General features: G+C 52.7%; 3 protein-coding genes across 4 annotated transcripts in view; 1 reads left to right on the top strand and 2 right to left on the bottom strand.

Moving 5' to 3' along the window:
• LOC119099006 (serine/arginine repetitive matrix protein 1) overlaps positions 1–23,989 on the top strand; it is an 85,814-nt gene that overhangs the window by 43,409 nt on the left and 18,416 nt on the right. Inside the window, exon 4 of the mRNA XM_037222054.1 lies at positions 258–427. Within this exon, the coding sequence (XP_037077949.1) occupies positions 258–427 (170 nt within the window). The remainder of the gene's footprint in view (positions 1–257; positions 428–23,989) is intronic.
• LOC119099008 (nose resistant to fluoxetine protein 6-like) lies at positions 3,362–6,328 on the bottom strand. Its single transcript, XM_037222058.1, has one exon. It carries the CDS (start codon positions 4,847–4,849, stop codon positions 3,566–3,568), a length of 1,284 nt encoding a protein of 427 aa, XP_037077953.1. The 5' UTR covers positions 4,850–6,328; the 3' UTR covers positions 3,362–3,565.
• LOC119099007 (nose resistant to fluoxetine protein 6) lies at positions 6,538–15,808 on the bottom strand. 2 transcript variants are annotated; one of them, XM_037222057.1, is made up of 2 exons: positions 14,790–15,808; positions 6,538–9,731 (listed from the first exon to the last, which is right to left on the bottom strand). In XM_037222057.1, the coding sequence occupies exons 1-2, from the start codon at positions 14,998–15,000 to the stop codon at positions 7,447–7,449; spliced, it is 2,496 nt and encodes an 831-aa protein (XP_037077952.1). In that variant the 5' UTR covers positions 15,001–15,808; the 3' UTR covers positions 6,538–7,446. The 2 variants fall into 2 exon arrangements, with proteins under 2 accessions (XP_037077952.1, XP_037077951.1); XM_037222056.1 differs by lacking the exon at positions 14,790–15,808 and adding an exon at positions 10,145–11,078.

Here is a 23,989-nt window from a genome sequence, read left to right as displayed (position 1 = left end):
CCTCTCTTTCTCTCCCTCTCTCTCTCCCTCTCTCTCTCTCTCTCTTTCTCTCTTTCTCTCTCTCTCTCTTTCCCTCTCTCTCTCTCTCTCTCTTTCTCTCTTTCTCTCTCTCTTTCTCTCTTTCTCTCTCTCTTTCTCTTTCTCTCCCTCTCTCTCTCTCCTTTCTCTCTCTCTCCCTCTCTCTCTCTCTCTCTCGCTCTTTCTCTCTCTTGTCTGACCTGTTTTCTTACCTAATCTCACCGGACCCGGGCCGGCAGATGAGTGGGTCACGCGTCGAAGGGTGGAGGTCACCACTACCAAGAACATCGAGACGCGCGTGCAGCGCCAGCTGCTGCTGGAGGACGGCAAGATCGTGGAGGACTCGGGGCCCATCATCAGCACCGACACTACCGTCGACACCACCGAGAAGAAGGACGAGAACACAGAGGTAGGTGCCCGCTGTGCGGGTCGGACCGTATACGCTGTGGGCGTGTCCTGGGACGGGTGTGTGGGACACGTGACGGGAGCATGTCAGCAAGGTGCGGGATCACGTAAACACAGGGCCTCTTGGCAGGTGTGCAGCTTACCATACAGTCGGGATACTGATTTAAAGAGTAACATGTCGATGCCAAATTTGTTTATTTAACTGTTGCCTATAAAAATAAAACCAGGAGTGTCTCTCCCACTATCCCAGCGACGCACAGAACCTAACTTAGATGTATGAGAACATAAAGATCAAGCCGCGTCACTCCTTGTGAACAGTAAGAAATACACGTAAAATGCGTACAAACCTTGGCAAGAGCAGTGCCAGGCATGCACACATAACACGAAAGAAGGCCGAAAGAAGTCATTGCTGAAGTCAGCGCTGCCTGGTCACTAAACCATCCGCTCGGATTCGTCATGTGGGTTCACAGGGCGCACATTCGCGGGTCAAAGGCGCGGGCTCATCTGGCCGGGTTCTTGTTGGCTTCTTGCTTTTTTTGGCTACCTTCGATGAGTCCAAACAGCTCAGTAAAGTTTGTTAGTAGATAGATTTCCAGCAGCCATCGCGGTTAAGGGGTAAAATTGCTCCTAATTAAGGCAAATTCAATCTGATAAGTGATGTGTATTATATATGACTTCGGATGGGGATTACTGGTCCTGTACAACATTTGATTTGCATTCAATTTCAGTATAAGTAGCTTTGGATTGATTATAAGGTAACAGCACTCATTCAACGCATCATATACTTCTGATATTAAGACTTTTTATCTTCAGGGAGGTGAGCCGTGTGAAAGGAGTGCGAAGCTTGTTAAAACCTAAATTAATAATATGTTGCTTGCAATTGTGGTTCCAACAGGTCCATAGCACAGCACACAGAACACTGTTTCGTCAAGATGAACAAAGCAGAGAGGAGTTTTACATAACTAAGCTGCTAACATTACGGCTGGCATCATTTTTAAATTTTGGACTGGCAGGGCCCAAAAATTTGGCCCTGAGATAGTTATCGCAAGGCAGTCTTGCACCTTCAATGTAATCACGGTTTCCGTGAGAGTTTACACCCATACTAGCCAACAACGATGTCTTTGTGGAAGATAACGCCGTTATAAAAACAAAGGAGCCCATTTTTCCAGGTACTTTCTTATTTGCCTACGAGACCAACTATTGAACAAAGCCTTGAAGATAATGTGGGCTTTCAAACTTAAATTGGTTTGGGCTAGCAGGGCCAGGATTTCCACAGTTGGTGAGGATTTGATAGAGATGTTGCTAATGGTCAAGACAAGCAGCCTGTCAGTTGCTGATTTTGAAAACGCTGGAAACTGCTTTTCTCAACATTCAGTTTCCGTTTGTTTTTGTTTTTTCCAACCATTATCATACATGCGATGCTGTATTGTGGCTAATAGTCCATATAATCCAGCACGAAACGACTTAATAGTAGATGCGGTGACTATTGCAATGGTTCTTCAAGGCTTTCAACATCGTATAGTCTTCAGAACTCTTTAATGTACGATTTAAATGTTTATGCATGCTCATTTATAGCCTATCAGACCGAAAATCTCCCGTAACATTTGTGACGGTGACTGTGAAGTTTCATCGAGGCGCGAAGGTTTCAAAGCAAATTTCTCTTGCCAGGAATGCTGCTGGATTTTGCATCATTACTGCGTGTTTGTGAATGACAAGAATATGGAATACCGTGGAATTTGATCCGTATGAAAGAATTGAACGGGAACCCGTAAGAAAGTTTGAAAAAGTTGAAACGGTTAATGTGCAGAACCCTTTTAGGCTAACCGGTAAGAACAACGTGGAGCACCACACGCAACGCAGGCTCCTCCATTCTGGCAATAATTCGCCTAGTTATCTAGTTTCGTATATCTCACGTATTATACACGATTCCTTGCTTCTAGATCTCACAATAATACATCAGTATGAGGATCACAAGCATGGATGAGACCTGTTTTTACGTCATGTGCCATTATCGTTGCGTGTGGAAACGCGCTTCCTTTCGTGGAATTCGTTGCACAATACACTGATGGTCAATCATTTTATATTCATCTTGCAGGAACCAGCAGCATAGACAGTTCACAGGAACTCTCATTGTTAAAAACGCTTCGGCTTCTGGCGCCGTTTCGCGCCTATTAAAATGCAGGCTAGTCAAAAAGCCGCAAGAATGATCATTCAGGCAGCGATAAAAGTCAAGCAACTGCACAAATATCCACGTTTCTTGCGCATTGCAAAGTGCTCAAGAGAGAGTCTGTGTGGCTGGAAAAACAATGGCACTGTGTTTCAAACACATTTCAGATCAATATATGATCCTTATGCGTCACGGCTGCCAGATAATGGTTCCTGCGTAGTGGGTTTGCTGATTGCTTTGACCTGCCCAGCTGACTCCTTGTCCACGAGAGAGTGCGGCTGCGTGTGCTCTGTTTGTGGCGCGTCGCCATCTTCCTCAAAGCCGGCGTTGACCTTGCCGTTCTGACCCGGCACGGCCGCCTCTGTCCCGGGCTCGGTACCCGTGTGCTGAGGAGGAGCGGGGGATGCCGCCCTGGGCGGCTGGGGGAAGATGATCTTCTCCAACGCTATCATTGGCGACTCGAACGCCAGGGAGAAAATGGCAGCGACAGTGAAGATCACCGGCAGTGAGCCAAGAAACACGTAGACTAAGAGCGTTTGGTCCAAGTACATAGCTGTCTTGTTTGTCAACCAGTAATAAAATTGAACATCGATAGACACGAGGTAGGAAGTGTAGGTCAGCCGGCTCAGTGGAATGAAGGCTTTCCATGAGAGAAGGGTGTTGACGATTCCGCCGTACCCAGTGACGCAGGCAAACACCACCCAGGCCAGGCAGACGCTCCAGGCGGTGCGGTTCAGCATGCCATACACTATGCTGGTGGTTTTGGATGGGTCCGCATGTCCAGCATCAAATCTGTTGTAGTCGAACATGCCGTACACAATGAGGCAGCCGGTGAGGGAAGCCGTGATCCAGCCGATGGCGACTACAGGCGCTGGAAGGCGGATCTTGCGGCCGCGAATCTTATGCAGAATCCACCCCATGTACAGCCCCACCAAGTAAGGTCCAGCCCTTGTCCACGGCTTCATGTAGCGCAGGTTAAAGTCGTCCCCTCCAGGTAGAGGGCCATTTGGCCCTATCTTGTGAATTGCTGTAACCATGGCGTTGATACCGGTGAAGAAACAGACGAGGAAGATGAGCCACAGCTGGCCTATAAACAGGCCAGTGGTACAGCGGGAGCAAGACCAGCGGAGAGAAAATGAACATCTGCATGTCGTTGGCCAGGTACCAGGTCTGCCCCAAGCACTGGACGTTCGTATCTTTCAGATTGTTAATATACAACAGATTCCACCACCAGTAGTCTTGGCAGTTCTTCGCATTTCCCAGGCCTGCATATCCCCACATCGGTCCTGAACCCAGATAGACGTATAAAGTGGCTACGAATCCGATGATGATCATCATGACCGGCGTCAGACGGATGTAGCGGTGTACATAGAACATGATGATGTTGAATCTGCCGTGGGCTCTTTCAATGCTGCGCGAGGCAATGTATGCCACCAACAGCCCACTCAGGAAAAAGAAGGAATCAACTGACACCGTTGCGTTTGCGATTGCTGCGAAAGCAAGGTCGTTATAATAGGAATACACCTTGAGGATGTTCTGGTGCTTAAAAAAAAGAAGAAATACATAATTGTGTCCGAGGATGACCCAGGTGTTGGAGAGAAAACGTATTCCATGTAAACAGCTTAGCGTGTCCTTGGTGGAGGTGGTGTCTAAAAGCTTGCGTCCGTTGGTGTAGACGGAGAACGCGAGGAAAACGCGCCGAATCGTGGGAGGTAGAATCCACCGAACTGCCGCATCGATGGCTGACCAGGCAGAGTCTGGTCCGTCCTCGGCTTGCACAGCGATGAGGTCCACTACCGTACCGATCACCATGCACAGTCCGGTCAGGGACAGAATGACGATCATGACGATGGCGGCGGTCGTGAGTTCCGTCTTGTCCTCCCTGGTGTAACACAGGTAATCGGGAATATATGCACTAACTTTCTGCCGCCGTAGCGCGATGTCAAGTCCCAGGGTGAGCTCCTCGGCAGTGCAGGTGGACGGTATGCACACACCCACAGTGGCTTCCGTTCCGTCCGGCAGTGCGGGCAGGATCGGAGCCACATCCAGGTTGGCTACCGGAGCTGTTTGCCGCAGCTGGTGGCTGTGGCTGGCCGACTCGTCCGACTTGAAGAGAGACGCCACACAGTACTTCCCGATGAAGCTCTTGTCGTTGAAGAACGCTGTGGTGTTGAGACATTCGTCCCAGTTGCCCATCGGGTTTACATTGCCCTCCAGAATGCCATCAGGCATCTTGCCTGTAGAGTCAAACATCCGCATGGCCCATCGTTCTTTGGTGATGTGGTTCAGGTACGTTATACTGTCCTCCAGGCAAGCCGCGCTGGCATCGGGGTTGGCGATCGGCGTGATGTACGGACCGACTGCCTCCGCGATCGCCTGGTCCTGGAGGTCGGGACCCAGCCCCAGGTCAGGGTGGGACGGCTCATGAATGTCGACATCCGTCTCCAGCTCCAGTCGAACAGGCAGATCTGAAAATGAGAGGGTTCCCGCTTAGGGTACCAATGTCTTCACGATAGCGAAATGAGAGCAGAGCGATGGTTGTCTGATTAGAATAAAATAACTTCGAAGTTGCTTATACATGATACGAATACAATGGAGTGGTACATCAGGGTATTGCCTTTGAACTATCTTCACCATTGCAGGTTGCAGGGCATATTGCAGGTTATATTTGTGTCCGATCGCTGGAGCTATTTGCAGTCATAGATATTTCTTTTTCAGGGATGACAGCGGCACACCCTTGTCGTAGAAAGATGACAGTGAACTTTAAACCTAAGTCATGCGTGTTTATGCCTGTTATCAATATATATGTTTTACTGAGTAGGTACTCGGTCCTTTTGAAGCATTTTGATCCGTCCTTCTAGCGCTGGCTTGTTCCACTCACCTCCGCTGTGTTTGCCAGTCCGCTGCGGATTGGACTGGCCGTGCGCTGCAGATGTTTGGTGGTCAAACTCCCGTCGGGCGTACAGCAGTCTCGACCATAGGTCCACCAGGGGCCAGCCGTTTCCGTGCAGGTGCACGAGGTCCCCGTAGTCGGTGCCGCTGGTCCGAGCCACACAGAGAGCCGCCACCAGCACCAGACGCAGGCCCACCATGCTGGCTCCTCAGACACAGCGCGGTGCTCGTCTGACAGGAGGGCAGAGCCAATCGGGCCAGCTTGCTCAGCTGGTGCAACCTGTTGTCTTATCGGACGCCTATCGTCCTAAAATCAGTTGTGATATGCTGTGAGTAGGCTGCCTTGATAGAAAGGCAATAATAAAAGGTCCGCAACTCGTCAGCACTAATCCTCAAAGAGGGCAGAATCCGTCCAAACATGACCTTAGAGGCACGCCATTATCAACCTGTGTCAGTTTGCAACTTTTGGAACCAATCTCAAGATGATCGTAAAGAACTTTTATCTAAGCACAACGTCTTAGAAGACCTTGGCGTATCGCTTTTCCCGAGCATCAAGTTCCGGTGGACCAAACGTCCAGGTTTCATTCGTACAGATAACTGACCGACTAGAAGGTGCATTCCATTCACAGGTGTTTGGCCTGCAACAACCAACACCGTGTGATTCGTGGGCGAGTCCTAGGACGAGTGTGTGGGACACATGGCGGAGGGGGGGCAGGCAAGGTTCGGTGTTACATATCTAGAGGACCACCTGGCTGGCGTCGAATTTACCAGACAGGCGGGATGCTGATGTAGGTGAGCAAGAGATCCCAATACTATGGCTAAAATCCAAATACAAATCCAAAGATCGAAATACTAGACTATAGATATGAATACCGAAAACAATTATAGATCTATATATTTTTAGGAAATTTTTATATATGTGGTGTGTGTGTATGCGTGTGTGGGTGTGGGTGTTGGTGTGGGTGTGGGTGTGGGCGTGGGTATGGGTGTGTATGTGGGTGTGGTTGTGGGTGTGTGTGTTGGGGGTGTGTGGGGGTGTGGGTGTGTACATGTATGAAAGCTTTGGCTGAAAGTGCATGACAAATTGCACTGCGTATGATGCAGCACGGGACACTTACGCAGAAGGCAACATGACTTCTGGAATTAGCGTTCAGGGTCCGCCGCAGCCCTTCGTCGTGTCGAGTTGAGGTATAGCCCGAGAACGTTGTAGACCGCTAGAGGCTCCAAAGAATCGGGTGAAGGGTGCTTTATCTACTTTTAAAGCACAACACATTTGCCTATCTAGGCAAGTTTACTGCCAAAAAAAACACCTTTGATTTGCGGTGTCATTTGCAAATCATCACATGCGTCTTTGTTCATGCTGCTACGCTGTTTCACGCGCTTGGCGCGTTTCTGCGCATGTCCTATAAGCCATCAAAGTGTTTCAGCTGTGTGGAAACAATGACCACTTAAGACCACAACGTTCATATATAATGCATCACTGACGATAGCATCTTTTAGGCTCGGCCAATACCAAACTGACGACTAATTTAGGAAGTTCTGATAGTTTTCCACTTTATCCATAACCTGAGCAGCTTATGGTATTTCTATGTTTAACACATTTGCTGTGTTTCCTCAATCCTGTATTCAAATGCAGAGAGCAACTGCATCTTAGCAATAATCTATGAATTCGTTTTCGCGTTCCGTCCAGTTGTCCTTCCTTGCAGAACCCGGCACTCACATATCATGCATGCCTCAAACAATCCGGAGTCATGGTTCATGATTTGTATATTGATCAAGACAGAACAGGCAGCATAAGCAATTTATACAGAGTCTATCACCAACCACAAGCAAAATTATGAAGATAACAGAAGGATGTCGAGGAAAGGTAGCAACGTTACAGGTGTTCTTTTGATGCTCGATTGACATCCTGCATTACTGAATGCAATTTCGTGACGATAACACTGTGGATCAATATATGAGCATTATACGGAGGGGCTACCCGGCGTTGGTGGTTGTGAGGTGTGTTTGCTGATTGCTTCGACCTGCCCCGTCGGTCTCTCATCCACGAGAGAGTGCGGCCGCGTGTGCCCTGTTTGTGCCGCGACGACATCTTCCTCAAAGCCGGCGTTGGTCTTGCCGTCTCGACCGGGCACGGCCGCCTCTGCCCCGGGCTCGGTACCCGTGTGCTGAGGAGGGGCGGGGGATGCCGCACTGGGCGGCTGGGGGAAGATGATCTTCTCCAACGCTATCATTGGCGACTCGAACGCCAGGGAGAAAATGGCAGCGACAGTGAAGATCACCGGCAGTGAGCCAAGAAACACGTAGACTAAGAGCGTTTGGTCCAAGTACATAGCTGACTTGTTTGTCAACCAGTAGTAAAATTGAATGTCGATGGATACGAGGTAGGATGTGTAGGTCAGCCGGCTCAGTGGAATGAAGGCTTTCCATGAGAGAAGGGTGTTGACGATTCCGCCGTACCCAGTGACGCAGGCAAACACCACCCAGGCCAGGCAGACGCTCCAGGCGGTGCGGTTCAGCATGCCGTATACTATGCTGGTGGTTTTGGATGGGTCCGCATGTCCAGCATCAAATCTGTTGTAGTCGAACATGCCGTACACAATGAGGCAGCCGGTGAGGGAAGCCGTGATCCAGCCGATGGCGACTACAGGCGCTGGAAGGCGGATCTTGCGGCCGCGAATCTTATGCAGAATCCACCCCATGTACAGCCCCACCAAGTAAGGTCCAGCCCTTGTCCACGGCTTCATGTAGCGCAGGTTAAAGTCGTCCCCTCCAGGTAGAGGTCCATTTGGCCCTATCTTGTGGATTGCTGTAATCATGGCGTTGATACCGGTGAAGAAACAGACGAGGAAGATGAGCCACAGCTGACCTACAACAGGCCAGTGGTACAGCGGGAGCAAGACCAGCGGAGAGAAAATGAACATCTGCATGTCGTTGGCCAGGTACCAGGTCTGCCCCAAGCACAAAGCGTTTGTATCTTCCAGGTTGTTAATATACAGCAGATTCTGCCACCAGTTGTCTTGACAGGTCTTTGGAGTTCCGAGATTCGTTGCTCCCCATAAAGGTCCTGAGCCCAGATAGACGTATAAAGTGGATATGAATCCGATGATGATCATCATGACCGGTGTCAGACGGATGTAGCGGTGTACATAGAACATGATGATGTTGAATCTGCCGTGGGCTCTTTCAATGCCGCGCGAAGCGATGTATGCCACTAGCAGGCCACTCAGGAAAAAGAAGGAATCAACTGACACCGTTGCGTTAGCGATTGCTGCGAAAGCAAGGTCGTTATAATAGGAATACACCTTGAGGATGTTCTGATTCTTAAAGTAAGGAACAAATGCATAATTGTGACCGAGGATGACCCAGGTGTTGGAGAGAAAACGTATTCCATGCAAACAGTTTAAGGTGTCTTTGGTGGAGGAGGTGTCTAAAAGCTTGCGTCCGTTGGTGTAGACGGAGAACGCGAGGAAAACGCGCCGAATCGTGGGAGTTAGAATCCACCGAACTGCCGCATCGATGGCTGACCAGGCAGAGTCTGGTCTGTCCTCGGCTTGCACAGCGATGAGGTCCACTACCGTACCGATCACCATGTACAGTCCGGTCAGGGACAGAATGACAATCATGACGATGGCGGCGGTCGTGAGTTCCGTCTTGTCCTCCCTGGTGTAACACAGGTAATCGGGAATATATGCACTAACTTTCTGCTGCCGTAGCGCGATGTCAAGTCCCAGGGTGAGTTCCTCGGCAGTGCAGGTGGACGGTATGCACACACCTACAGTGGCAACCGTTCCGTCCGGAAGTGCGGGCAGGATAGGGGCCACATCCAGGTTAGCTACCGGTGCTGTTTGCCGCAGCAGGTGGCTGCGGCTGGCCGACTCGCCCGACTTGGAGAGAGACGCCACACAGTACTTCCCGATGAAGCTCGTGTCGTTGAAGAACGCTGTGGTGTTGAGACATTCGTCCCAGTTGCCCATCGGGTTTACATTGCCCTCCAGAATGCCATCAGGCATCTTGCCTGTAGAGTCAAACATCTGCATGGCCCATCGTTCTTTGGTAATGTGGTTCAGGTACGTTATACTGTCCTCCAGGCAAGCCGCGCTGGCATCGGGGTTGGCGATCGGCGTGATGTACGGACCGACTGCCTTCGCGATCGCCTGGTCCTGGAGGTCGGGACCCAGCCCCAGGTCAGGGTGGGTCGGCTCATGAATGTCGACATCCGTCTCCAGCTCCAGTCGAACAGGCAGATCTGAAAATGAGAGGGTTCCCGCTTAGGGTACCAATGTCTTCACGATAGCGAAATGAGAGCAGAGCGATGGCTGTCTGATTAGAATAAAATAACTTCGAAGCTGCTCACACACGATACGAATACAATGGAGTGGTACATCAGGGTATTGCCTATGAATTATCTTCACCATTGCAGGTTGCAGGGCATATTGCAGGTTATATTTGTGTCCGATCGCTGGAGTTATTTGCAGTCATAGATATTTCTTTTTCAGGGATGACAGCGGCACACCCTTTTCGCAGAAAGATGACAGTGAACTTTAATCTTAAATCATGGGTGCTTATGCCTGTTATCAATATGTATGTTTTACTGAGTAGGTACTCGGTCCTTTTGAAGCATTTTGATCCGTCCTTCTAGCGCTGGCTTGTTCCACTCACCTCCGCTGTGTTTGCCAGTCCGCTGCGGATTGGACTGGCCGTGCGCTGCAGGTGACTGGTGGTGAAACTCCCGTCGGGCGTACAGCAGTCTCGACCACAGGTCCACCAGGGGCCAGCCGTTTCCGTGCAGGTGCACGAGGTCCCCGTAGTCGGTGCCGCTGGTCCGAGCCACACAGAGAGCCGCCACCAGCACCAGACGCAGGCCCACCATGCTGGCTCCTCAGACACAGCGCGGTGCTCGTCTGACGGGCGGGCAGAGCCCATCGGGCCAGCTTGCTCAGCTGGTGCAACCTGTTGTCTTATCGGACGCCTATCGTCCTGAAATCAGCTGTGATATGCTTTGAGTGGGCTGCCTTGATAGAAAGGCAATAATGAAAGGTCCGCAACTCGCCAGCACCAATCCTCGAAATGGGCAGAATCCGTCCAAACATGACCTTAGAGGCACGCCATTATTAACCTGTGTCAGTTTGCAACTTTTGGAACCAATCTCCAGATGATTGTAACGAACTTGTATCTAGGCACAACGTCTTAGAAGACCTTGGCGTGTCGCTTTTCCCGAGCATCAAGTTCCGGTGGACCAAACGTCCAGGTTTCATTCGTACAGAAAACTGACCGACTTAAACGTGCATTCCGTTCACAGGTGTTTGGCGTGCAAAAAACCAACACCGTGTGATTCGTGGGCGAGTCCTATGACGGGTGTGTGGGACACATGGCGGAGGGGGGCAGGCAAGGTTCGGTGTTACATATCTAGAGGACCACCTGGCTGGCGTCGAATTTACCAGACAGGCGGGATGCTGATGTAGGTGAGCAAGAGATCCCAATACTATGGCTAAAATCCAAATGTAAATCCAAAGATCGAAACACTAAACTATAGATATGAATACTGAAAAAATTAGAGACATAAATATTTTTTAGGAAATTTTATACATATCTGGTGTGTGTGTGTGTGTGTGTGTGTGTGTGTGTGTGTGTGTGTGTGTGTGTGTGTGTGTGTGTGTGTGTGTGTGTGTGTGTGTGTGTGTGTGTGTGTGTGTGTGTGTTCGTGTGCATGTATGAAAGCTTTGGCTGAAAGTGTATGACAAATTGCGTTGCGTATGATGCAGCACGGGACACTTACGCAGAAGGCAACATGACTTCTGGAATTAGCGTTCAGGGTCCGCCGCAGCCCTTCGTCGTGTCGAGTTGAGGTATAGCCCGAGAACGTTGTAGACCGCTAGAGGCTCCAAAGAATTGGGTGAAGGGTGCTTTATCTACTTTCGAAGCACAGCACATTTGTCTATCTAGACAACTTTGCTGTCGAAAAGGCCACCTTTTATTTGCGGTGCCGTTTACCAATCATCACATGCGTCTTTGTTCATGTTACTACGCTGTTTCACGCGCTTGGTGCGTTTCTGTGCATGTGCTATAAAACATCAGTGTTTCACCTGTGTGGAAACAATAACCAGTTAAGACCACAACGATCATAAATGATGTAACACTGACGATAGCCTCTTTTAGGTTCGGTCAATGCCAAACTGACGACCAAGTTAGGAAGTTCTGATAATTTTCCACTTTATCCATAACCTGAGCAGCTTATGGTATTTCTATGTTTAACACATTTGCTGTGTTTCCTCAATCCTGTATTCAAATGCAGAGAGCAACTGCATCTTAGCAATAATCTATGAATTCGTTTTCGCGTTCTGTCCAGTTGTCCTTCCTTGCAGAACCCGGCACTCACATATCATGCATGCCTCAAACAATCCGGAGTCATGGTTCATGATTTGTATATTGATCAAGACAGAACAGGCAGCATAAGCAATTTATACAGAGTCTATCACCAACCACAAGCAAAATTATGAAGATAACAGAAGGATGTCGAGGAAAGGTAGCAACGTCACAGGTGTTCTTTTGATGCTCGATTGACATCCTGCATTACTGAATGCAATTTCGTGACGATTACACTGTGGATCAATATATGAGCATTATACGGAGGGGCTACCCGGCGTTGGTGGTTGTGAGGTGTGTTTGCTGATTGCTTCAACCCGCCCCGTCGGTCTCTCATCCACGAGAGAGTGCGGCCGCGTGTGCTCTGTTTGTGGCGCGCCGACATCATCCTCAAAGCCGGCGTTGGTCTTGCCGTTCTGACCCGGCACGGCAGCCTCTGCCCCGGGCTCGGCACCCGTGTGCTGAGGAGGGGCGGGGGATGCCGCACTGGGCGGCGGGGGGAAGATGATCTTCTCCAACGCTATCATTGGCGACTCGAACGCCAGGGAGAAAATGGCAGCGACAGTGAAGATCACCGGCAGTGAGCCAAGAAACACGTAGACTAAGAGCGTTTGGTCCAAGTACATAGCTGACTTGTTTGTCAACCAGTAGTAAAATTGAATGTCGATGGATACGAGGTAGGATGTGTAGGTCAGCCGGCTCAGTGGAATGAAGGCTTTCCATGAGAGAAGGGTGTTGACGATTCCGCCGTACCCAGTGACGCAGGCAAACACCACCCAGGCCAGGCAGACGCTCCAGGCGGTGCGGTTCAGCATGCCATACACTATGCTGGTGGTTTTGGATGGGTCCGCATGTCCAGCATCAAATCTGTTGTAGTCGAACATGCCGTACACAATGAGGCAGCCGGTGAGGGAAGCCGTGATCCAGCCGATGGCGACTACAGGCGCTGGAAGGCGGATCTTGCGGCCGCGAATCTTATGTAGAATCCACCCCATGTACAGCCCCACCAAGTAAGGTCCAGCCCTTGTCCACGGTTTCATGTAGCGCAGGTTGAAGTCGTCCCCTCCAGGTAGAGGGCCATTTGGCCCTATCTTGTGAATTGCTGTAATCATGGCGTTGATACCGGTGAAGAAACAGACGAGGAAGATGAGCCACAGCTGACCTATAACAGGCCAGTGGTACAGTGGAAGCAAGACCAGCGGAGAGAAAATGAACATCTGCATGTCGTTGGCCAGGTACCAGGTCTGCCCCAAGCACTGGACGTTCGTATCTTTCAGATTGTTAATATACAACAGATTCCACCACCAGTAGTCTTGGCAGTTCTTCGCATTTCCCAGGCCTGCATATCCCCACATCGGTCCTGAACCCAGATAGACGTATAAAGTGGCTACGAATCCGATGATGATCATCATGACCGGCGTCAGACGGATGTAGCGGTGTACATAAAACATGATGATGTTGAATTTGCCGTGGGCTCTTTCAATGCTGCGCGAGGCAATGTATGCCACCAACAGCCCACTCAGGAAAAAGAAGGAATCAACTGACACCGTTGCGTTAGCGATTGCTGCGAAAGCAAGGTCGTTATAATAGGAATACACCTTGAGGATGTTCTGATTCTTAAAGTAAGGAACAAATGCATAATTGTGTCCGAGGATGACCCAGGTGTTGGAGAGAAAACGCATTCCATGCAAACAGCTTAACGTGTCCTTGGTGGAGGTGGTGTCTAAAAGCTTGCGTCCGTTGGTGTAGACGGAGAACGCGAGGAAAACGCGCCGAATCGTGGGAGGTAGAATCCACCGAGCTGCCGCATCGATGGCTGACCAGGCAGAGTCTGGTCTGTCCTCGGCTTGCACAGCAATGAGGTCCACTACCGTACCGATCACCATGCACAGTCCGGTCAGGGACAGAATGACGATCATGACGATAGCGGCGGTTGTGAATTCCGTCTTGTCCTCCCTGGTGTAACACACGTAATCGGGAATATATGCACTAACTTTCTGCTGCCGTAGCGCGATGTCAAGTCCCAGGGTGAGTTCCTCGGCAGTGCAGGTGGACGGTATGCACACACCCACAGTGGCTACCGTTCCGTCCGGCAGTGCGGGCAGGATCGGGGCCACATCCAGGTTGGCTACCGGAGCTGTTCGCCGCAGCAGGTGGCTGCGGCTGGCCGACTCGTCCGACTTGAAGAGAGACGCCATACAGTACTTCCCGATGAAGCTCTTGTCGTTGGAAGAACGCTGTGGTGTTGAGACATTCGTCCCAGTTGCCCATCGGGTTTACATTGCCCTCCAGAATGCCATCAGGCATCTTGCCTGTAGAGTCAAACATCTGCATGGCCCATCGTTCTTTGGTGATGTGGTTCAGGTACGCTATACTGTCCTCCAGGCAAGCCGCACTGGCATCGAGGTTGGCGATCGGCGTGATGTACGGACCGACTGCCTCCGCGATCGCCTGGTCCTGGAGGTCGGGACCCAGCCCCAGGTCAGGGTGGTGGTCGGCTCATGAATGTCGACATCCGTCTCCAGCTCCAGTCGAACCGGCAGATCTGAAAATGAAAGGTTTTTCGCTTGGGTACTAATGTCTTCACGATAACGAAGTGAGAGCAGAGCGATAGTTGTTTGATAAAAATCAAATAACAAGTCCTTTATGCACCATAAGAATATGATGGGGTGAGACCTCTGGGTGTTGTCTTTGGACTATTCTTACCATTGTAGGTTGTAAGATATTGTCAATATTGGCGCTTTATCGCTGGAACCCTTTCCCGTCACATATTTTCCTTCTGGGGCATGGAGTTGGCACAAGTTTGTCACACGAATGCATGCCGGTGATACTCCGCCAGAGGTGTGGTTGTGATTTGGCGCGCGATTTAGTCTGTTATCCAGTATGACCTGGCTTTCATTAAGGTCTTATAGCTGTAATGCTAATGATGACTTCCACTTACCTCCGCTGTGCTTGCCAGTCCGCTGCGGATTGGACTGGTCGTGCGCTGCAGGTGTTTGGTGGTCAAACTCCCGTCGGGCGTACAGCAGTCTCGACCACAGGTCCACTAGGGGCCAGCCATTTCCGTGCAGGTGCACGAGGTCCCCGTAGTCGGTGCCGCTGGTCCGAGCCACACAGAGTGCCGCCGCCAGCACCAGACGCAGGCCCACCATGCTGGCTCCTCAGACACAGCGCGGTGTTCGTCTGACGGGCGGGCAGAGCCCATCGGGCCAGCTTGCTCAGCTGTCGTGACCTTATGTCTTATCGTACTCTTATCGGGATGTGACTGTTTCCCTCCATTTGAAGTGACTGGGCTGTGATGTCAGGCTCATTTATCGAACTGCTATCAGGATGATGGTGATGATTCTTGAAAACGCGACCAAAAAAGCCGTCCGACCGGTGGGATAAGGAAATTCGCAGCCCTATAATGTTGTCACCATCAGCGGCAGTGTTGCTATCGGAATGTTATTCGTGCACGGAGTGCTTTTCAACATCGTTTTTCCATCACCGCACATAGTTTTGGAGGAAGAAAGCGGTCTAAATAATGTTTTTAATGACGCTAACCAATTTTGACGCATCAAAAAGTGTACTGTACTGGCGTTCTAGTTGAATGATCCACTCATCAGCGCTCTTTTACTTGAGCTATCCGATGTTGGCTTTCCGCTTCGCCCTAACATCTCAAGGTTTCGAGAGAGATGCGGGACTATAAGACCTTTTTGTCCAGTGAAGGAGAGAAACTCTTCCAACCGACGAGGATGAAGTACGATTGTAGTGAATTACTTATTGCTGGTTTGAGGTGAGGCCAAGGTATTTCCTTTTGCTTTGTTCCAGGTTTTTGTTGCGGATCGCTTGTGGAAGGATACCTTCTTTCAAAACGCCGAGTATAATGGGGACAACTGTGTATCGCCAATTTCGATTAACACGCACTTGGGTGGGAGGTCAAGTTGACCCCCCTCCCCCCCGAGACCCTTTCCGGAATGGTTCCCGAACGGCGCGGCGTAGCCGCGCCAAATTTTGCATAGCTGTAGGAAATTGAACAGCGGATCGTCTGGTATCACAAATTTAGATGTACCTTGTAAGATCACTGACCTATGGCAGATCAAAATCAGTCCATTGTTTAAGAGAAGGTTATTTCTTAGGAATTGCTCAATCTAACCCGACAATGGAGTGTTGAACGGTGCCGCACGTTTCTGAGATACTTAATTAGGCAACACAACAACTGAATAAATAAATTTCATTGAACTACGGTCAGGTATGAAGGTTAGACCCAGATCAAAACGAGCCTGTTTTGTTGCTCTAGGATTCGCTGTATAGGGTAGTTTCTGGTGTTCATTTCGGCTTCATTGACAACAGGAATCGCATTATGCACCTTGCATAGACTTCTGAAAAGTCAGAATAGGTCACTGACCCGGAATGACCCGGGCTAACATCTCTTTCACTAACGTTCTGCCTAACGTGATGTTTTTCGCTTATTCAAATGCAAAACTCAAAGCGGTCTTGTGTGATTCTGGTCACCGTAACCTTCAAAAGGTCAAAAAAGGTCACTGACAATAAATGAACGCGAGACCTTTTGCTTAAAGTAGATACCTAGATTCTAGGGGCGTTTTGGAGACCAACCTGGAATTTGATCGTATTTGACCTCACTTGACCTGAATGCCATAGTCTAGGTTCCTCAAAATTTGACCTGAGTGAGTTTACGTACAGATTAACACACCCTGTGAGTTTGGTGTCTCTAGCTCTGTTAGTTCCTGAGGTCTCAGGGGATCATATTGATCTCCAGTGCTATCAGGTCATCGAACCACATCGTCGCTTCATGGATTGTTGTTTTTATTTCATTCGTGTTATCTTCAAAAACAAAAGTGGTATGGGATCAAAAGAGAATCGGTCTGCAAACAAACCGCTTTTGACGTGTCAGTGATCCTTTCAGTATTAGCCGGTATGCTATACTGTTAAAATTTAGACCACTCCTCTTTGTCTAGATGAGTTTCTGGGAAGGGCACACATCTTAAGCAATGTTTTTTACGTGGGTTCAGATCCTGCTATTCGATCGCCTTGCCAGCGGCAGAATTTTGTGACAGAAGCTTGAGGCGCCGCTAAGTTTGGCGCACTGAAGTCACCAGACGTTTAGCACAACCGCCGCCACCGGCTGCAGACCATCCCAAGCGGGAGCAAATGGCAAACGCTAGAAATGTCTCAAACCTACTTAACCATGGGTGGGTGAATCAGAGGGTAGCCGCTCTGAATAACAGGCGATCGCGATAACCAAAAATTACACGTGATAGGCCTGTTCGCCTCTTTACCAGTCTCAAGTTATATGTTTTTTGGTGACTACGATCAAGTAGAACCTAATTTTTGCATATATATATATATATATATATATATATATATATATATATATCCGGAAAAGGTTGTTCTGTGTTCTGAAATAATGCATTTTTTAAGCGTCACCTTCGCGATCATTATGCTTTCCCTTTCCTGTAATAACACAGGTTGGTCTCAAGAAGTCAAAGTGGATGTGGTTGAATTCCTGAGATACCAAGCTGTTTGCTAACTTCACCCGCTCAGCTCTGGATGGATTCAGGGGAGCATTTTTGCCCGGGATGGCACCAACGACCCCGTGGGCAGCCATCCGAATCGACTCGGTGCGTGGCGATTGTGACGCCGCCGTGCCGGGTCTTACAACTAGTAGTTTGGCCCGCCACCAATAGGGGAAACTCGGTCGCGTCAATGCAGTCGCCTGGCATCATCGCCGGCTGAATTGCCAAGTTCTGTTTTTTTAGGGACGCTGCCAGACATAGTGCAAGGTTATCGACTACCAAGTAAACGGGTGACAGCATTTTCAATTATCTTCGGGTGCGTGCTCAAAAGTCCACCTTTAAAATGAGGTTTTCTTCTCTGCTGCATGGCTTGTAATTGTTCCTTAAAACAATGGGCAGCTCCATAGAGACGATGATGTCGATGATGATAATGTAACTTCCCAGCATTGCTCTTGTACTTGGTTAGGCGCAGTTTTGCCGTTGGTCGAGTTCTATGGGTGTGGCAGAAAGTATCTCTGAGTCCCTCTGCCTGTCTAGTGAGCGACGACAGTCTATTGGTGATGCACAGCTGGCGGTACCGAGCCGGGATTTTCGCTGTAAAAACAGGCTGCTAGACACCAGTACACATTACCAGCTTTCCTCACACTTTTTCTCACACACCTTTTTTATTACGGGCATCACGACCTATTGGCATGTATGTTACTTCTGTAGGCTTACACGGCCGTGGTCCAATCCGGTTAGGAGACTGGCATTCCCAGTGTTAAGCAGCGCGTGGCATACACCGAAAAAAGGCGCTAGAGCACACGTCTCTCAGCACCGCTAGCGCCGGCTGTTGGCGACGGCTCCAAGCTGTCGGCAGACTGCTCACTGTAGCGGGCGACAGGCGCGGCCTCACGCGGGGTTGGCGAGACTCACCGATAGATGGCAGCGCGGCTGCGGCACGCTGGCAGCCCTGTTCGACACACACACACACTTGATAATCGTAGCACACACGCACACACCTTTTAACAGCCGTTGCTCAAGTTCATTCTGCCGTCGTTAAAGATGGCGACGTTCAGCGCGATCGGATCAATACGCCGTGGTTGGCCGTTTTGTCGCGTTGTTGCGACAGCGCACGAGTAAGATCACGTGACCCGCGGAAATGACATGACGAGGCACGTCTCCGCGCGGACAGTTCCGCCTCTTTGCGATTATCACGTCTGCTAATGAGTTAGCTGGTCTATACGTTGGCGTAGAAAGGTTGCACTTGCACAGCTCGTGTGCTGTAACTAGCCGGTGGAGGCCTTCACCTGGGCAGTTGCCCGTTAACGTTGGCTTGAAAAGTCAGACTCCCGTGCTCCCGCAATCATCAGTGTGATGTTTGGGTACGCCATCACCATAGGCTGTATTTGCGCCTGTAAATCGGCGAAGCCCGGTGTGAGTTGCTGGGCCCTGTTGGTGAAATGGCTGACCATATCAGCAATGTCTTCCGCGTGTCGTGCGCACCGGAACTCACAGTATTCCCTAATCAGATGGAGCTGTAGTTCTTATGGTGGGTTTCGCTAGGATTTCGGCCCTATACAAATAACTTTCCAAATCCCAAAACAAACATTAATTTTCCAATAACTTTCCAATTATACATATCTCAATAACAATTCCAGTAATAACTTCCCAAATTTGTCTATGTGGTGATGACAAGTTGAGTTTAATGGCGCATTGGCGGCAAATGTTCATACAGCGCCCGTCCGCCGCAGACACCCGCACCGCGCAGCTGCCTATGTGCGTTAGACTTGCTTACACGGTTGGTGTGAGGCAAGTGACATGAGACTATGTCATGCGTGTGCGCCTCTGCAAGTTCACGTCGATTGTGCGTCGGTTTTGGTTCTGTGAGCTGAGTGTGTAGCGGTCCGGTCAGGCTGTGTGTGCTGTCAATGTGACGCGGCCTGCTCCCGCTGACCGCGCCTCAGCTGCCGCGGCGGTCAGATCGCCCGTGCCAGCAGACGTCTGTCCCCTGTCGGCCGGTCCCGGTCGGCCAGACGGACGCCTGTCCCCTGTCGGCCTGTTCCAGTCTGTCCGGCGGACACCTGTCCCCTGTCGGCCGGTCCCGGTCGGTCCGGCGGACACCTGTCCCCTGTCGGTCGGTCCTGGTCGGCCAGACGGACGCCTGTCCCCTGTCGGCCTGTCCCGGTCGGTCCGGCGGACACCTGTCCCCTGTCGGCCGGTCCTGGTCGGCCAGACGGACGCCTGTCCCCTGTCGGCCTGTCCCGGTCGGTCCGGCGGACGCCTGTCCCCTGTCGGCCTGTCCCGGTCGGCCAGATGGACGCCTGTCCCCTGTCGGCCTGTCCCGGTCGGTCCGGCGGACGCCTGTCCCCTGTCGGCCGGTACCGGTCGGTCCGGCGGACACCTGTCCTCTGTCGGCCGGTCCGGTCGGTCAGGCGGAAGCTTGTCCCCTGTCAGTCGGTCCCGGTCGGCTAGACGGAAGCTTGTCCCCTGTCGGCTAGTCCCGGTCGGTCCGGCGGACGCCTGCCCCCTGTCGGCCGGTACCGGTCGGTCCGGCGGACACCTGTCCCCTGTCGGCCGGTCCCGGTCGGTCCGGCGGACGCCTGTCCCCTGTCGGTCGGTCCCGGTCGGCCAGATGGACGCCTGTCCCCTGTCGGCCTGTCCCGGTCGGTCCGGCGGACGCCTGTCCCCTGTCGGCCGGTACCGGTCGGTCCGGCGGACGCCTGTCCCCTGTCGGCCGGTACCGGTCGGTCCGGCGGACACCTGTCCCCTGTCGGCCGGTACCGGTCGGTCCGGCGGACACCTGTCCCCTGTCGGCCGGTCCGGTCGGTCCGGCGGACGCCTGTCCCCTGTCGGCCGGTACCGGTCGGTCCGGCGGACACCTGTCCTCTGTCGGCCGGTTCCGGTCGGTCAGGCGGAAGCTTGTCCCCTGTCAGTCGGTCCCGGTCGGCTAGACGGAAGCTTGTCCCTTGTCGGCTAGTCCCGGTCGGTCCGGCGGACGCCTGCCCCCTGTCGGCCGGCCCCGGTCGGTCCGGCGGACGCCTGTCCCCTGTCGGTCGGTCCTGGTCGGCCAGATGACGCCTGTCCCCTGTCGGCCTGTCCCGGTCGGTCATGGGGACGCCTGTCCCCTGTCGGCCGGTCCCGGTCGGTCCGGCGGACGCCTGTCCCCTGTCGGTCGGTCCTGGTCGGCCAGATGGACGCCTGTCCCCTGTCGGCCTGTCCCGGTCGGTCAGAAGGAGACTTGTCCCCTGTCGGCTGGTCCCGGTCGGCCAGGCAGACGCCTGTCCCCTGTGGTCGGTCACCGTCGGTCATGCGGACGCCTGTCCCCGTCAGCGGGTCCCGGTCCGGCCAGATGGACGCCTGTCCCCTGTCGGCCAGTCCCGGTCGGTCCGGCGGACGCCTGTCCCCTGTCGGCCGGTCCCGGTCGGCCAGAAGGAAACTTGCCCCCTGCGGTCGGTCGCCGTCGGTCATGCGGACGCCTGTCCCCGTCAGCGGGTCGCGGTCGGTCAGGCGGACGCCTGTCCCCTGTCGGCCGGTCCCGGTCGGTCAGGCCAGGGCCGGTGCCGACGGCGCTCGGTCTGCGCGCCGGTCACACTCTCGGTCCGCTCTCCTCCCTGACTGTCTGGATCCGCCAGTGATCAATGGTAGACCGCTGGCTTTCTGGCGATACCACGCTCCAGGGCATGAAGAGATTCAGGTGTGATCTGCGCATAGTGTCTCGGATAACCGCGTGGACTCTCAATAACGGCAGCAACTACAGCATTCTACATTTACACCAGATGCGCTTATTTCACTCGGAACGCACTCACGTTGGGTGGGAAACGAGATTGACCTGTGCGTCCTGCTCCTGGTGCAAAGCCTGATTGTTACTGATAACTGATTTATGTAGTCTGCTCACACATCCTGACGGCACGATTCCGGCGACGCAGTAAAAAGCCTCGCACTGCTCACCTCACGACTCCCGCTGGATTAACTATACAAGTCTGACCGACTGCAGTGCGCGTTCCGTTCAAACCCCCAAAGGATTTCTGAGCCGCTTATGGCTGCCGACAAGTGCCAGGCGTGGTGGGTGGCATCCACACCACGTTATCCCTGTGCCGCCACCAGGGGTGATGATGCAACCGCGCCATGTGGAAATTCGTCAGCCTGAGAGGACCCAAAAGACTCCATCAGGGCGGTGTCTTTGCTTTTGGTCACGGGTTCGGTGACGCCGGTCTGCTTTATTGTGTATTTTTTGGTGCTACCTGTTTTATTAGTGTGCTCTCTATCGTCATAATTAATACCTTTTTTCTTTTCCATAGAATGTCACAAGCACTTCGTCACCTTTCTCAAAAGTTGCGTGACCTTGTCCCGATTCCGTGAGCGCTTGATGACAGTTCGCGCCGTTGAAATTCCACCCCCGACAACCCTTTCTCTCATCACTGTTCCTTGTAACCCGGAGTCCATTATTACCGCTAGACGCCGAGGAAGGGAACGACAGAATATAGGCTGAAAATGCAAATGGTTATGAACTATGAAAACACTTTGACTATGAGCACCTCGATAATGTTGAAATGGGACATAAGGACGGCTCCTCGCAGCCACACACCTTGCCGGCATTGGTCCTTCTCTGAAGGCAGGGTGACTGATAAAAAGCACAAGCTTCCACTGATCCCGGAGCGTTTGCCGACAGCTTGATGAGTGGACCCTTCACTTGTTCGCTCACATCAGCCACCGGCGGGCGCGACGCCAGGCATCCCCGCTCCGCCCGCCTCACCCAGAGAGACCCAGAGAGCCGTGACTCATGTGCGGACGCGAGCGGCGGCGTCTCGGTGAGGCGCCTGCTGCCCCGCTCCGTGGCCTCAGTCGGCCGCGATGATTCACAGCACACCTGAGCCATACGCTGGTAAATATTCATGTTTGGCCAGCGAGCGCCCCGTTTCCGCACGGCTGGCACTGCCGCGGCCTCCCGAGCCCCGGAGGAGAGTTTGTGCCGCGCTTGAGTTCACGGTGCTGCCGATCAGTTGGCAGACCGGTCCTCCCAAGAACTGACGCCCGCGACATGACGTCACTGGTGCGCTACGCAATCCATATGTATTTTTCCCGAAAACAATTTGCACGGACGCAGAGGAGATTTATTACGGGAGATTTCGGATCCAGCTGCTTTCCTTTCTGTGAAGCCTTTCCCTTTTATGGATATTTCGTTGATGATTAATGCGTCATGCTATATAAATAACGAATACCGAGGCCAACAACCGAGCATGGATGCTGTCCACTCAACAGATATTTGCAAACAAAACATATGCAATGATATTCATTGTTAAAACCTTTGACAGTTCCGGCAATCCACCGGAAACAAAGTGGTGCTTTTATTTGCAAACCATAGTTCCTTTGCAGCCGTTCGAATCATCTCTTCGTTTCGCAGCGCTGCTATGGAATCCACCGACGGCTGCCACCTCCGCTCTAATCACGGCGTCTGGCTTTCGTGATTTGCAATTTCAACGGTGCTGCGGACGTTGCTAATTACAGGGCAATTTAACAGCGGTCATTATTCATTAACTAGTAATTACCAGTTGTGGAAAGAGACCATACAAAGACGCATAGGTCAATTTGGAGGGCGGCTGGTTCAGAGTGAATGGAAGAAAAGAAATAAGAAGGATATATTTTCATATCAAAGACCAACAGACCTTCTACACTTTGGGAAGGAAAGGAGGCTGCACCACTATCCGGCACCTCTCGACCCGCTCGGCTTGTGCTGAGCTCACAAGTGCAGTGCATCCGTGCGCCGTCTGCTGAGGAGGCAGGAACTGGACAGATGTGCTTTAACGGTGGCCGAGGCGGCCCTGCCGCGCCATCCGACACCCGTCGGCAGTCGAGCCGACCGGCCGGACCGGCAGCCGCCAGCGGCCGCCTACAGTACCCAGCACCGAGCGGCAGCCAGGCCACCGGGGCACTGGCGACGGCCTGGCGCCGCGGCCGGGGTCGGGGTCGACGGGCACCGGGCAGGGCGCCGCGGAGGAGCTCGAGCGGTGCCCCGGCCGGGCGGGGCGCCGCTCGGGCGCGCGGCCCCGTCGTTCGGCCGGGCTCCTTATCGGGAGGCCCGACCGGTGACGTCAGGCGCCGCCGCCACTGCCGCCGCCGCCGCCGCCGCCAGTGCCAGCCGGTCAGCCGGCAGTGCGGGGTGAACTCGCGGACCGCGGCCGGGCGCGGCGGCGCTGGGCGGGCGGGCGGTGTGCGTCCGGGCGAGGGACTCCCGGGCCTCCCGGACTCCGCTCGACGGGCGTCCGGACTCGCGGCGCGGTGCAGTGAGTGGCGCGCAGCCAGCGTCAATGTGGCAGAAGACGTCGCCCGAGCCCATGGAAAACTCCAGTGGCTACGTCTCCAACACCAACTCGATGAACTCCCCTGTCAAGTACGCCACCGTCGGTCGCAGGCAGCCGGGGGGCGTGAAGCGCACATCCTCCTTGCTTGTCACGCAGCCGCAGCCGCCGCCCGCCTACAAGGCCAACCCCATCCCTAAGCCGAAGCGCTCCCTCCCGTTTAGGGAGGCGCGCCGGCCCCTCAAGAACGAGCTGCATCGGCCGGCGTCGCGCGCCTCCAAGAGCAGCGCTAACTCCGGCTCAGGACTGGGCCGGCCCACGTCGCGCGGTTCGCGTGACAATGTCAA

The sequence above is a fragment of the Pollicipes pollicipes genome, unplaced genomic scaffold (genome assembly GCF_011947565.3).
Source record: "Pollicipes pollicipes isolate AB1234 unplaced genomic scaffold, Ppol_2.1 Scaffold_4740;HRSCAF=5597_pilon_pilon_pilon, whole genome shotgun sequence".
In the NCBI taxonomy this organism is placed as follows: Eukaryota; Metazoa; Arthropoda; class Thecostraca; order Pollicipedomorpha; family Pollicipedidae; genus Pollicipes; species Pollicipes pollicipes.
This window is presented reverse-complemented; position numbering and strand designations above follow the sequence as displayed.

Bases quoted from the DNA above. Each gene is read 5' to 3' on its own strand.
- LOC119099008 (XM_037222058.1), bottom strand. From the start codon at position 4,849: ATGCGGATGTTTGACTCTACAGGCAAGATGCCTGATGGCATTCTGGAG.
- LOC119099007 (XM_037222057.1), bottom strand. From the start codon at position 15,000: ATGGTGGGCCTGCGTCTGGTGCTGGCGGCGGCACTCTGTGTGGCTCGG. The intron at 9,732-14,789 runs GTAAGTGGAAGT...TCTCATTTTCAG, and splicing joins GACTGGCAAGCACAGCGGAG to ATCTGCCTGTTCGACTGGAG.